This window comes from Coccinella septempunctata, chromosome 2, assembly GCF_907165205.1.
Source record: "Coccinella septempunctata chromosome 2, icCocSept1.1, whole genome shotgun sequence".
In the NCBI taxonomy this organism is placed as follows: domain Eukaryota; kingdom Metazoa; phylum Arthropoda; class Insecta; order Coleoptera; family Coccinellidae; genus Coccinella; species Coccinella septempunctata.
This window is the reverse complement of record NC_058190.1, coordinates 12,976,486-12,989,492: the sequence shown is the minus strand read 5'-3', so window position 1 is coordinate 12,989,492 and position 13,007 is coordinate 12,976,486. Positions and strand designations below refer to the sequence as shown.

The window sequence follows — 13,007 nt, the reverse complement described above, 5'->3', positions numbered from 1 at the left end:
CGTAGCAGAGACAACACGCAAAATAATCTAACTCATAATAAGCCATGAATCAGGAATTTCCCTGAATTGGTCTGGTAGGAATTAATAATAAAAATGGATTAGAAGCAATGGCGAATATTGTTGAGCTTAATCATGGTGAGTTTTCATGTTGTATTGGTCGAAAATGTTGACATTTTTGAATGTAAGGAAGTTACTTAAATTGAATACATATTTTGCATGTTGACGTATATTTAATTAATTTAAACACATATAAGATGATATTCTATATGAAATTCAATAATTTATTTCATACAAATAATGAAATTCTATTATCCAGGATCTGTTAAGGATAAATCCTATTACAAGAAGTGCCACTGATGTGGAAATGAATCATGTAATGAATTGGCTTCGCAATGCCGGTGACAGAGCAGGGGGCAGATTGAAAAGAGCGGAGGAAAAAGAAGCAGGCAATAATGAGCAGTGAATAAATATATACTTTTTTTTCAAGTAAGCTAATCGTTTTTATGTGTTCTTTCAACCTACAAAGTATTTATATATGTATAATATTATATGAGCGTTATATTTAAGTTGTTTGAATATATGAAGGTTCTTTTCAATTGGCTGTATAAATTGTCTTGCCCTAATCACAATAGAAGTGTTGCAAGGTTTCAAAAAATATTTGAAGAAAAAATAGATCTCCTTCAACATGAGAAATGATTCCGAGATTTCATAAGAAACATTCAAAGATCAGAAATTATTGATCAAATAATTCATATTTAATTTTTTTTGGATTTGCCAATTTCTACCAACGATTCTCAAATTTTCAGGGGCACCTTAGCATATTTACTTGGCACTGTGTCTCCTAAAAGCTGATGAGACAGAAATCGTACATGAGTAGTAAGAAATGTCACGTAAATATGCTTAGGTGTCCCTTAAAATTTAGAGATTATTGGTGAGAACGAGCATTAGTATTGCAGGTATTGTATATATTATACCGACGTTGTACCGATCAATTGGAACAGCGTATTCCCATCATTGTCTAGACGTTAAGCCGATGTTTTTTTGCACAGTCGAATCGTCACCGGATCTGCGGTGTGCAGACTCTGCAACATGTCGGCTCATAGTCCGTCGGGCGGCTGTCGGCCGATGTGACACTATTTGCAGTATACCGACTCGCAGCACATCGCAGCACTAACCCAACGTTGGGTCGAGTTGAAAATGTTTGCTGGGTTAGTGTAAATTGATCCAGAAGAATTGCCAGACGTAATTTTTGATTCAGAAGTGAACCTCTTTCTTGCGGCCTTTCTTGGCTGAAAAAATGTGATCGAGAAAGGAAGCTGCCAAATATATTTGTGAACTGTAGGATATTTTATACGAAATAACAATACAATGCTGCGGCACACCAATGAAATGTATTTTTATTTGAAGTATATGAAAATTTAACAAAAATGGTAAAGGTGGTTCTGTTTAAAATGTTCACCTTAGATGTTTCATTTCAAGATTGCTTTTTTTTTCTCTTTAAGAATGTTGATTTGAAATTAACATATACTTCATAACAACATATTTATCTTTAACAACTCATATGTACATGCCCGATTGAAATATGGATCATTGTTTCTATTTGACTGGGTATAGGCTTATGATTGGTACTGAAAATTCAGTTTTTCGCTACTTCTTTCACTGCTTAATAATTTCAAAGCACCAGTTCGGTGCATCGTTGAATTCAGGACCGAATATCAGTCCCGAATTTATTGACGTAACTCGGGACTGGACACGAGTCCCGAGTTGGGACTCTAGTCACAGCCTAATAAATTTATATAGTTACGGCAAAGAGTTACTCTTTAGTTATGGTTGCATTTACTTACTGGACGTAACTTTTTTCAGTTACTTGTGAACATGTGACTAATAAAGAATCCCGCTCATCTATGTTTGCAAGCTGACAATAATTGTCAGTTGTCATTATTGTCAACCTCAAATTTCAACTTCAACATCATAATAGCAAATCATTCCCGGTCAATTCGATATTCAGATAGTATTTTATCGGGTTCTTTGCTATTTAAAATTAAATACAATTGAAAACAATCTCAAAAGGTATAGATTTATGGATATGTAATGTTATTTTCTAAAATAACTTGAATTTCTGGGAATTTCAGATGTTTTTAACTAGGAGTGAATATGATAGAGGAGTCAATACCTTCTCCCCAGAAGGACGCCTTTTCCAAGTAGAATATGCCATAGAAGCCATAAAATTAGGATCAACTGCTATTGGAATATGCACCAATGAAGGAGTTGTTCTTGCTGTAGAAAAAAGGATCACATCTCCTCTGATGGAGCCAACTACGATCGAAAAAATTGTGGAAGTAGATAAACATATTGGATGTGCTGTATCTGGACTTATGGCTGATTCCAGAACTATGATAGATAGGTAAGTATAAAAACATTATGCCGTATAATTATTTAATTCACTAATTTCTTATTAAGGGCTCGTGTAGAATGCCAAAATCATTGGTTTGTTTATAATGAAAACATGACCATTGAATCGTGCGCTCAAGCTGTATCTAATCTTGCAATACAATTTGGTGATTCTGATGATGATGGTGCTGCAATGTCACGACCATTTGGTGTAGCTATTTTATTTGCTGGAATAGACGAGAAAGGACCTCAACTGTATCACATGGATCCATCAGGTGAATGAGTGATTTGCATCATTCGTGGTTTTATTTTTCAGTTTAAGAAAATGTTTTCAATCGAAAGTCCAAAAGGTTTGAATGCATTAATCAGCATATTTACATAACCATATATAATAATTTTGATTTGAGGTGACAACTATTGTTGAATTGGATGTGAAACCAAATCATAAGAATTTCTGTATATAGAATTTCATGACTATTGTTATGTCATGCATTTACTTTTATTATCCTATTCATCTATTTCGTCGCCTTGGATATGAATGGGTCTAATCCACAATTTTTGTAGTAGTGAAGACATTCAATCGATTTGTAGCTTATATGTTGAGTTCTAACAAAATTGCTAAAAGATCTAAGCAACAATTTTTTTAAGTTAATAGAACCTTTTTAAATTTTTTGAGCCATTTAGTGCCACAAGTGTGGCACCCACAGTTTCTTCTCTACACATGCTTTAACGTAAGACGTTAAGCTGATATTGTATTCGCGGGTGAGAATTGCTAACTATCTAAATTTCTTTTTTTTACGCCGTCCAAATCACGATACCTCCATGAATCCTCACAAGAATATCTTCAAAATATTTGAAACAGATAATATATCAAATGTATATTTTTGTTGTGAATTTATGTGGACATTACTTCATTACAATTTAGAATTGATCTGAAAACAGAATTATATGATTCTCACTAATATGACGACACCTGTTTCGCTATCACAATAGTATCTTCTGATGGGTGAAGCTTAACTTATTTTTTCACCTTTGACGTTAAACAACCAATGTTGAAAATCGTATACATAATTCTGTTTTTAGCTTGTTTAAATATAATATATATATAATAAAGTTTTTATCTATGGATAAATGTGCCATCAATGGAAATATATCATTAAACTTATAGCAATAGCATCAAACTTTATGGAGGGTGAAAGGTTTTACATTTGCTGGCTCAAGATGCTATGGTAGAAGCAAAAAGATGTTAATAGTTGATAATTGGTTGTTGTGAAAATTGAGTTATTCACTGGTTGTTATTTTAAATGTTAATTCTTGAAAATATGTCAAAAATTCCAAACCAGCTAATTATCAAACCCTTTTCAGGTACTTTTGTGCAGTTTGATGCTAAAGCCATTGGTTCCGGATCTGAGGGGGCCCAACAAAGTCTTCAAGAGGTTTATCATAAAAGTATGACCCTACAGGAGGCTTGTACAGCTTCTCTGAATATTTTGAAACAGGTTATGGAAGAAAAACTCAATTCTTCTAATGTTGAGCTCATGACAATGACCCCAGAGAAAAAATTCTGTATGTTGAATAAGGAACAAGTTGAGGAGGTAATTTCTAAATTATCTTGATTTCTTCTTAAATTTCTGTGTTAAGTATAATTAAATAAGAATCGAATTGTCTATGAGGTTCAAGTAATTTGAAATAAAATATACAGTTTCTCACAGGAACCTTCATGCTGCCCTACCTTACTAATTTAATCGAAATATATTTTGATTTTGAACATTTTATTTTTCATTGTCAGTGGGTAAAAATCGAATAACAGCTCTCAATGATACTTAGCTAATTTGAATTTTTATTTTTTCTTCAACAAATAACTGATGCAGAAAATCCTCAACCCTTATTTTTATTCCAGTTGTTATAGTAACTTCAGGAAAAACTTTATTGCAATATTTCTTTCGGAGTGAAAAAGTTGAAGAAAAATCGAAAACTGTGTTACTTACTCTCCCACATATCAGAGTTATTTTCATTCACCAAATACTAACAAAATCCTTTTCCTTTCCAATTTTGTAACTCTGCTACAATACTATAATGAATATAAGTGGAAATACAAAATTCAATGATTGGGTCATCAAGAAATTGGATAATTGTGTTTTGTCTCACAGAACGTTGATCTTTTATATTTATGAACAGGCTCTTTGACCCAGTAACAAAGTTTCAGAAAGTACATATTTGAATTTTCAAGTGCATTCAAAATCTGCAATGGCTCTGCAAGGCTCACTTATTATGTTCTATGGAATCTGTGTGAAACTGATTATCTTCAGCTAAAATCATTATCATTATCTCAATGGCCCCAACCTTGTCTTGGCATGTTTTTGCATATTCCTTAAAATGCGCAAACTATCAAGAACAGGCAAGTTCTTATCTTATTACATATAAAATGAATTCGCCGTTTTGCTAGTTAAATCATTTATTATTCAAGATAAAGATTGTTATGGAATTTTAGGAATTTTATTTGATGGATTTGTCTATGTTACGGTATTATAAAATATATTCAAACTTGGAAAATTTTATGAAAGAAGTGGTGATGCAGGAAATTATTGCCCTTCTTTCGAATAAGGCCACTAGATGTCACTATGGATACTATGGTTATACAGTGGCTTTATACACCATGATATGTATATGTATATGAAGTCACTGTATATGGTTAGTGTTTCTGTAAAGATTCTATATTTGATAGGTATTTGTACATTGGTACATTTCCTAATATTTTTATTTTTCTTACATCTGAGTCCAGTTATAATATAAATCTTTCTACAGTAGCATTCTGTACATTTCATGGATTGATTTACTCTTTTATTTATTTCGATTCTATTAGATGGCGCTGTGTACATAGAGCTCTTTGAGTTGAACAAGTTAACTTAAAACACTATTACAAATTTTCACCATAACTTTTGAGGTAGGCATCATATGTCTGCAGAGGGAGTGACAATACAATTGGTCCTTACATCATTTAGGATTTAGATGGCGCACTAATGAAACGAGATTTTCGAAGTTTGTTTTTTGCTCAACAAGGTTGTCACTTCATATATGAATTTCTTACGGAAAAATTTGTCCTGCAAAGCGGGCGGGTACATCTACATGACCACCATCAATCTTTTTCTGACGGTCGCAGAGCAGAATAAAGTTGGATCTCATTGCTTGCTAGCTGACGCTTGGACACAGATTACAGAGTAGCGCTTGGATATCAATTATATACTTCCTATTGTCTGCATGTCAGGTTCCATTTGGTTTCTTTTCGCCGATGTGGAGGTTATGTGCCAACTGGAATGGTACAATCATTTATAAAGACCATATATTTTATTCGGTACCCTGAATAATGTCCTGGCGAATATCGTTCTCATTGAATTCATAATTACCTGTCTATAATTTTTTTCCAGAAAAAATTATGTTTTACTTTCCTGTGAACTGATTTTTTTGAGAAGAGAAACTCGTGCGCCCTCTAGTGGGGAATATAAAACAATGATGAGTATCGAGATAATATTTCTGCAAAATGAATTAGTCATCAAGAGAGGTATATACGAGAATTAAAAATTAGCATCGGACTATTGTATCGCAGTTCATTTGTTATCCCAATAAACTTGCCGCTTGTCTTAATTTTTGTCCAATGAAGTAAAATGGTGAATGCGCTTCGAACCGCTTTCTATTGGACAGATCGGAAAATAACTCACAATAGAACTGACCTCATATTGCTGAATAAGGATGAGAAAAAAGCACTATTCGTCGAGGTGGCGATTTCGAATAACAACAACCTATATACTATATTGTAGAGATAGGCACATTGAAAAGATGTCGGAATACGGAGATCTCGAGGAGCAAACCAGGATACAATTGAAGTTAGTTGATAGATATCAAGACCGTTCCCATTGTCATTTCATCTACATGCCTGATACTAAGAAACTACCAGGGAATTTGAAGAAACTTCAATTGGACGAAAATATCTGTAGAGTCAGGCAGCGGTGGCAGCACGGACCTGACTACCAACATGAGCACGAAAACCGGGAAAGGGTCAACAGAGCTCGATGGTTTGGATATCTGAGATATAGGGGATAAGTTAATCTTCCTCTATAGAGGAATGGGATATCATAATGTCTTCGTTAGGCTCCTGCTGGAGTTTTTTCCAAGCAGAAATATTTGTAATCGAAAGATGTGAAGACAAATCCTAGAAAGAAACTATCAAGGATGTGACATTATTGAAGAGATCAAAATGGCACCACCGATCGAGAGCCTTAGTGATATCTAGTGCACCTATTAGTGTATTGAGTTGATGTGGCCGATACTTGATACATAATTGAACTAAAAACATTTGAAGGTTCACACTAACATGAGTTGTTGAACCACGACTACGAAGTAGTTTACTATTAGAGATCCACCATAAGAAGGCATTGCGATACTCCGAATATGTGTGACATATCTGTACAGTGTGTCAATTTGAAAAGGCACCACCCATAATATCTCAGCCCCCATGTCAAATCAGAAAAAATGCAAAAAGTGATAAACTTTGGTTTGTAGGGGGACATTTTATGCTGTTGGATCCAATCAATTTGTACCAACTCCTGTGAGCGTGATGACACCAACCCTTAAAACCTTGTTTCGATATCCTTTTCAAAAAGACTATACACTCGACCTTTTTGTCAGTCTGTACTTCCGAAAAAAGAAAATGTTGTCTATTTTTTTGCAGATCAAAATACAATCTTTTTTCAAATTTGGCTCTTTAGCAACTTCAAAATTAATTTCTCGGCATGCTCTGCTTATTCTTTCTTTCAATTCTTTTACATCTCGGCGCTGTGTTTTATAATTTATAACAACCGACTTTGAATATCCCCACAGGAAAAAGTCTTAAGGGGTCAAGTCTGACGACACACTCCCACCCAGGAGCACATTCCTTGGAGGAGAGCCGATATCCCATCGAATCCAGATGTTTCAACCACTCACCCCCTGGAATTTGTTGTCCACTAACTTATTAGAATAAATAATAAAATCCCAAATTTGGGACACTCTCTATAACATTTTCCAACATCAGAAAAGCTCAATTCAAAATACAAACCGACCGAGCATAGTCGCAAAAAAAGACGTTTTCGATTTTCCCATTGAGTATTAGTCCCCTAAATGATTTGCTGGAATTTATTTCGAGTCGGGTACTCGCACGGTATATTTTGACGTCGTGACACCTCCGGTTAGACCTGAAATTCATACTATTTCAATTAGAAATGTGGATCCACGGGAGTGAATGGTTTTGTTATAGAGTTATACGAAATATTTTTTGATAGTTATTGTCTTCAATAATGCAGCCAGCTGCGGCGTCGAATACACCACATTTTTCAGAATTTGAAATTTGAAAAAATGGTGATCCATTCACCATTAGCAGTTTATATTCAATAGATCTAGAATCTAAATTGTTATATTGATGCGCGCTTCATTACGTAGTAAATGAATGACCATATGTTCTTCTAGTTCATTGGCAACATATGATGATAATTCTCAGCCATCTATTCACATTACCGTCGTTCTTCCGTTTCTTCGATTAATTACAACATTAATCTTGCAGAAATCGTCGAAAGTATATAATGAATACATCCACAATTGACAACTTTTTACACATCTGTTTCCTGCCAAGTCCTAGACCAAAGTACCCCCATAGCGCAATCTTCCTATAAAAATGCAACCTCTGCGAATTATAAATGCCTCTTAATTATTCTTTTCTATCCTTCTGATTTCATTTTCTGGGCATATACGGAGAACGGTGGTGATAGGTAAACAGGTGCTAGGATTTGAAAATAGACGACTTTGAATTATTCATTATGCAGAATGTGCATCGTTTTTCGCATGATTTTGCACTTGGAAGCGACATTTGAGAATAACTGAATCATCTATCTGCTGGTTAATCCATTTGCATGGTGATTATAGTCCCACTTTATTTAAGTTTTGTTTGTACGAGATATTTTGATGAAAATACGCTAATAAGCATATAAATGGTTCTCTATAACCATTAGTTCATTGCAGCAATTTATAATACACAAAATTATTAGAACGTGGCAAAAATTAATAATCGATTGGCCTCCATAAGAAGAGGACCATTGGGTCTTCCCCCTAAAAGATAGTTGTGATAGTCTTCGAGGTTAGAAAGATTCCACAGATTTGTATACCAGCCTCTGTCAACACCCATTTAATAGTCCGAGTAATAGTCTGCTGACTATAGTCTTGAAAACCATCTTTTCGACTGCAATTGGCTTTCTTGAAACGATACGTAGCTTCGGTATTAGAAACTGGCATAATTTTTTTTTTTGTAGAGAATATGCTTCAATTTGGAATACGATCAGTTTTACTCCTAACTCTATATTTCTTAAGGTATTCGGGAAAAACTGAAAGGAGAGGCCTACAAATTGCTCCCCTGTACAGGGGACTCCAATGAACAAAGTGTGATTTTTGCCAGTTTTCCTGGGCTATTTAGGCATTAAAATTTGTCCCATTTCGATCGACACCGAATTGGTTTTCAAGTGAATGAACCGGATATTGGGTAAAAAAATGTTGGGAAATTCCTGACGATCTGTATCCTAGGATACATATCGAATTTTTTTACCAAAGATGCGTTCGGCCACTAGACTCTATCAGCACTTTTTGTTCCGAGTCGTTCGGGCACGCGGTTTCAGAACAAAAAGTGTCAATAGTTGTCGTTCGTTCCATACGGAGTTTTCGGAATCAACTCTATGAGTCCCAGCTCCGAAGGTGGGGCGCGAAAAGGGGTTCTGTAGAAGTAGGGTTAGGAAACGAGGCAAACCAAAAGAATTACAACTAATAAACGAACTATTCATAAAACTGTGGAATTTCTGGTTAATACGCACATCAAGAATTATAGCTTCATATATATTTCCGAACAAATTGCATTCAAATACAAATTTTTTTCACGATATTTGTGGTTGACACTTGTCATTCGTTTATTCAAAAATTGACACTTTATACAGGCTCCATTAACACTAGCTGATCTGTGATAAAATTCTGATTCGACTCGCTCTGTACCTGAGTTCACAGGCCGAACGTAGCCCTAATATCCAGTTCATTTCTTGAAAACCACAAAACCAGTTCGGTGTCGAGGGAAATGGTCCAAATTTTAATACCTAAATAGCCCAAGAAAACTGGCAAAATTTACTGGAAAAGAATTGCGGAACGGAAATTTGACACTTTGTTCAGAGGATTTCCCTGTACAAGGGGAGCAATTTGTAGACCTCTCCTTTCCGTTTTTCCTGAATATCTCAAGAAATATGGAGTAAGGAGTTAAACTGATCGTATTCAAAAATAAAGTATATTCTCTATAAAAAAATTATTCCATTACAAAATCAATTTAATCAAAGGATTCGTCATCCCGAATAAATTCCTCATCCAATTCGTCGTCACTCATCAATGGAGCATTGCTGTATAATCCTTCGCACAGCAAGCTGTATAATCCTCCGCACAAGCTGCTTTCCAATCTCGCTTTCCGGAACCACATTTCCCTTCACATCTACCTGCACACCTACAGAAAATTTTGTTCCAAACATACTCCTGAGCTGAGGGTCGAATGGTTTTCACTGGCTCAAAGGTGCCATCCTCCCCACGACGTATCGTCACTATCTTCTCTGGAATCCTTTTTTATTCATACTTGAAAGTACTGCATGCTCAACTATAAAAGAGATTGAACCAAAAATGTTACTTCTCTTATCTCTGTTCATTTTCGAAGAAGCTTTTCTGTTCTTTCCAGATTAATTAAATAGTCAGGAAGCCATATTGAAAATATGTTGTAATTTCAGGATATGACTGAAATAAAATATATCATTGTGAAGTGGGCTCAAGAGGATAATTGGATTAGATATAAGTAGCTTTTGTTTAAAAAAATAAGGATTCAGTTAATCCTCACTATATTTATATTTTCATCACAATTTTTGTCTGAAGTGATTTATTTTCATAAGATTCCCTGCACATCTATAATGACTGACTGTGTATGTCATTACATATTAAATTAGTTGACGTCCAAGCTTATCAAAGATTAGAGTGCGATTACCTTTACTCTTCACTCTACTCCCAGTGAAAACTAAAAGTCGAGGATTTTGCAATTTTTCATATTCGAAAAATAACGTGATCAGTGTTTTCATTATATATTCTCATTCTCTTCCTGTTTCAGATTCTTAAAATGGGTGAATCAGGAGATAAGGTTTTCACAGGAGGATCACCAGCCATGATGAAAGTTTAAATTTAATTCAGTTTTGCTTGAAGTAAGCATTGTTTTCGTGAATATGACTGTATGCTTCGTTTTGAATAAAAAATTTTTACTTGAATCTTATAATTTCCTCAGAAAAAGGTGTTTGACTGAACAAATAAAAAGAAAGCTGATGATGGATACTCCGGAAGAAGTGGCTCTTTAACGCAAGACTTTATTCGAAGAGATTTCTCTCTATGAAATAATATATGGCGTTTGCAATTTCAGCAATAATACTGAAATTCAGGAAACTAACAATTTACGCAAAAATATTTTACTCCCAAAACCCAAGGATTGAAAATGTCAGGAACCCGGACACTCCGGACAGTTGTGAATGAAATTTTTGGTTCGGCCTGAAAATATTGTTTCAATATACATCTTCCGTTAAGTATCATGGCTAAATACCCCGTTCTATGGAAAAAATAGACAGACGTTAGCGAATTCCAGGTATTGGCGAATCCAAAAATCTAAACGCCGCCTAGCGGCCAAATCACTAACCTAGAAAGTGAGTAATAACTTGAGTTTAACTTCTTTGGGTTAGATATTTTCATTACATATTCGGTTACCAGTGAACTATATTCACAAAATTTTTTGGATGCCTGACTAGAAAAATAGGTATTAAAAAAATTTAGTGAGTATTTATATCAGTGTCATTCAGTTGAGAAACTATTTACCAATTTTCGCTATAATTTTAGGTTAGTAGACACTTTGTTCTAGATGAATTTTCTAGTGTTAAACGATTAAGAAAGGCAATGCGAATTTTCATTTCCATGATTTTGATAGTGCCGAGAAACCTGAGCAAAAGAAAGTATATGAGATTAAATTTCTGACATAACTGAAGTTGTACATGCATTACTGGACTTGCAATCTTCAAGAGATGATATGTTGGGAACATTTCAAATGAAAAGTGGTGATTTGACTTGGAATTTTGCAAGCAGTTGAATGTGATCAATAAATAATTAAACCGTTCGACAAGAATTTCAAATTTCGTTAATGAAATTACAACTGTAGAATTAAATTTCAGGCGGTCTTGTTGAGTTGGTTGTAAATGCTGGAAAATAATTTCTGTGTTGGCATTTTGAACTGCATAATATGTTTTCATCCAAATAAATTATCTCAAATATTTACATTAATTTATTTCCACAAATTACATAATTCATGTGAGTGTGAATGAAATTTTCTGGATATAAGTTCTTGTAAAATCTTCATCAAACGACACCAACATGTTCAGGAAAGTTTTGGAGGAACCCGAGCACAATCAATAATCCCATAATTATTCACTACTTTCACAAATATCTCTATAATAGAATAAAATCTACGATAACATTGTTTTCACAATAGAGTTTTCACGATGATTACTCATTTTCCGCCATGTTTGTTGACAAGTCGCAGCGCCCTCATCGGTAATTGGATTCGCCAATAAGGATAGTTAAAGTCAGGCCCGCCGCTAGCTGTTTGATCGCCCGTGTGCAATACCTGTTATGTGCCACCCTATAAATACTTATGCTGATTTTTTTTAGAGGGCTATGATCTAATGTTTCCTCATTATCGTGGGAAAAAATAAATAAAATTTATTGAAGATAAAACATTTATTTTGATGTTATTTTTGTTTACACATACTCAAATTTTATCGAAAAAATTTCACTCTTCTTGCCTTCATATTTTCGAAATCTTTTATAAACATTCTTGTATCCAATAAGCTGTCCAAAATTTCATGTTCAAATGAAACTATAGCTAAATTATTCGGTCTTTACTAGAGCATTGTTGATCATAAATAATTTTTGATTATTTTCAATTTTGAACTGAAATCGGCAGTGTTAGTAATATTCTTACAGAGGGTTTCATTAAACTTTGATTGTCCGATCAACTTTTTCAGTCACACGATTTCTAAAACGAAATCACTGAAACCTTTTCATTTCTGAATATAATGAAGCAGTTGTCCTACTGGATATTGTCTAAGAGTCTAAGCCAGGTGAAGTAAAATTGGAGTTATTTTTCAGTGAGCGCTCGAGTTCCTTGTGGGCAACCAAACTCGAGGCTTGCACATGAGATCCTCTGAACTCATTCCATCATGTGAATGGATGTACTCGTCTGGAAATAATAAAAAATCGGAAATTATTCGATTCCCAGACGGGAGACACGTAATCTGATTTAATTAATTAATTTTAATTTATTGTATATTAAGGTTGCAAACATTAGTGTACCAACAAAGCAACCACAAATTACAAATTAACAAATCAAATTCACACTAGAAATATGATCCTTGGTCTACTCTACAATAAGAAGCAAAGAAGTAGTCTTTAATGAGTTTTATAAAATTATGACAATCGTCCGAGAAAAC

At 34.3% G+C, this 13,007-nt stretch overlaps 1 protein-coding gene and 1 long non-coding RNA gene across 3 annotated transcripts; both read left to right on the top strand.

The window, feature by feature from the left end:
• LOC123307833 lies at positions 1-596 on the top strand. Its single transcript, XR_006537013.1, has 2 exons — positions 1-135; positions 317-596. It is a non-coding gene; the product is annotated as an uncharacterized LOC123307833 (long non-coding RNA).
• Positions 597-1,911: 1,315 nt separating this feature from the next.
• Positions 1,912-10,745, top strand: LOC123306878 (proteasome subunit alpha type-5). 2 transcript variants are annotated; one of them, XM_044889057.1, is made up of 5 exons: positions 1,912-2,070; positions 2,133-2,404; positions 2,461-2,666; positions 3,757-3,986; positions 10,592-10,745. In XM_044889057.1, exons 2-5 carry the CDS (start codon positions 2,133-2,135, stop codon positions 10,658-10,660), a joined length of 777 nt encoding a protein of 258 aa, XP_044744992.1. In that variant the 5' UTR covers positions 1,912-2,070; the 3' UTR covers positions 10,661-10,745. The 2 variants fall into 2 exon arrangements, with proteins under 2 accessions (XP_044744992.1, XP_044744993.1); XM_044889058.1 differs by lacking the exon at positions 10,592-10,745 and having other exon boundaries at positions 3,757-4,100.
• The last annotated feature ends 2,262 nt before the right edge of the window (positions 10,746-13,007 follow it).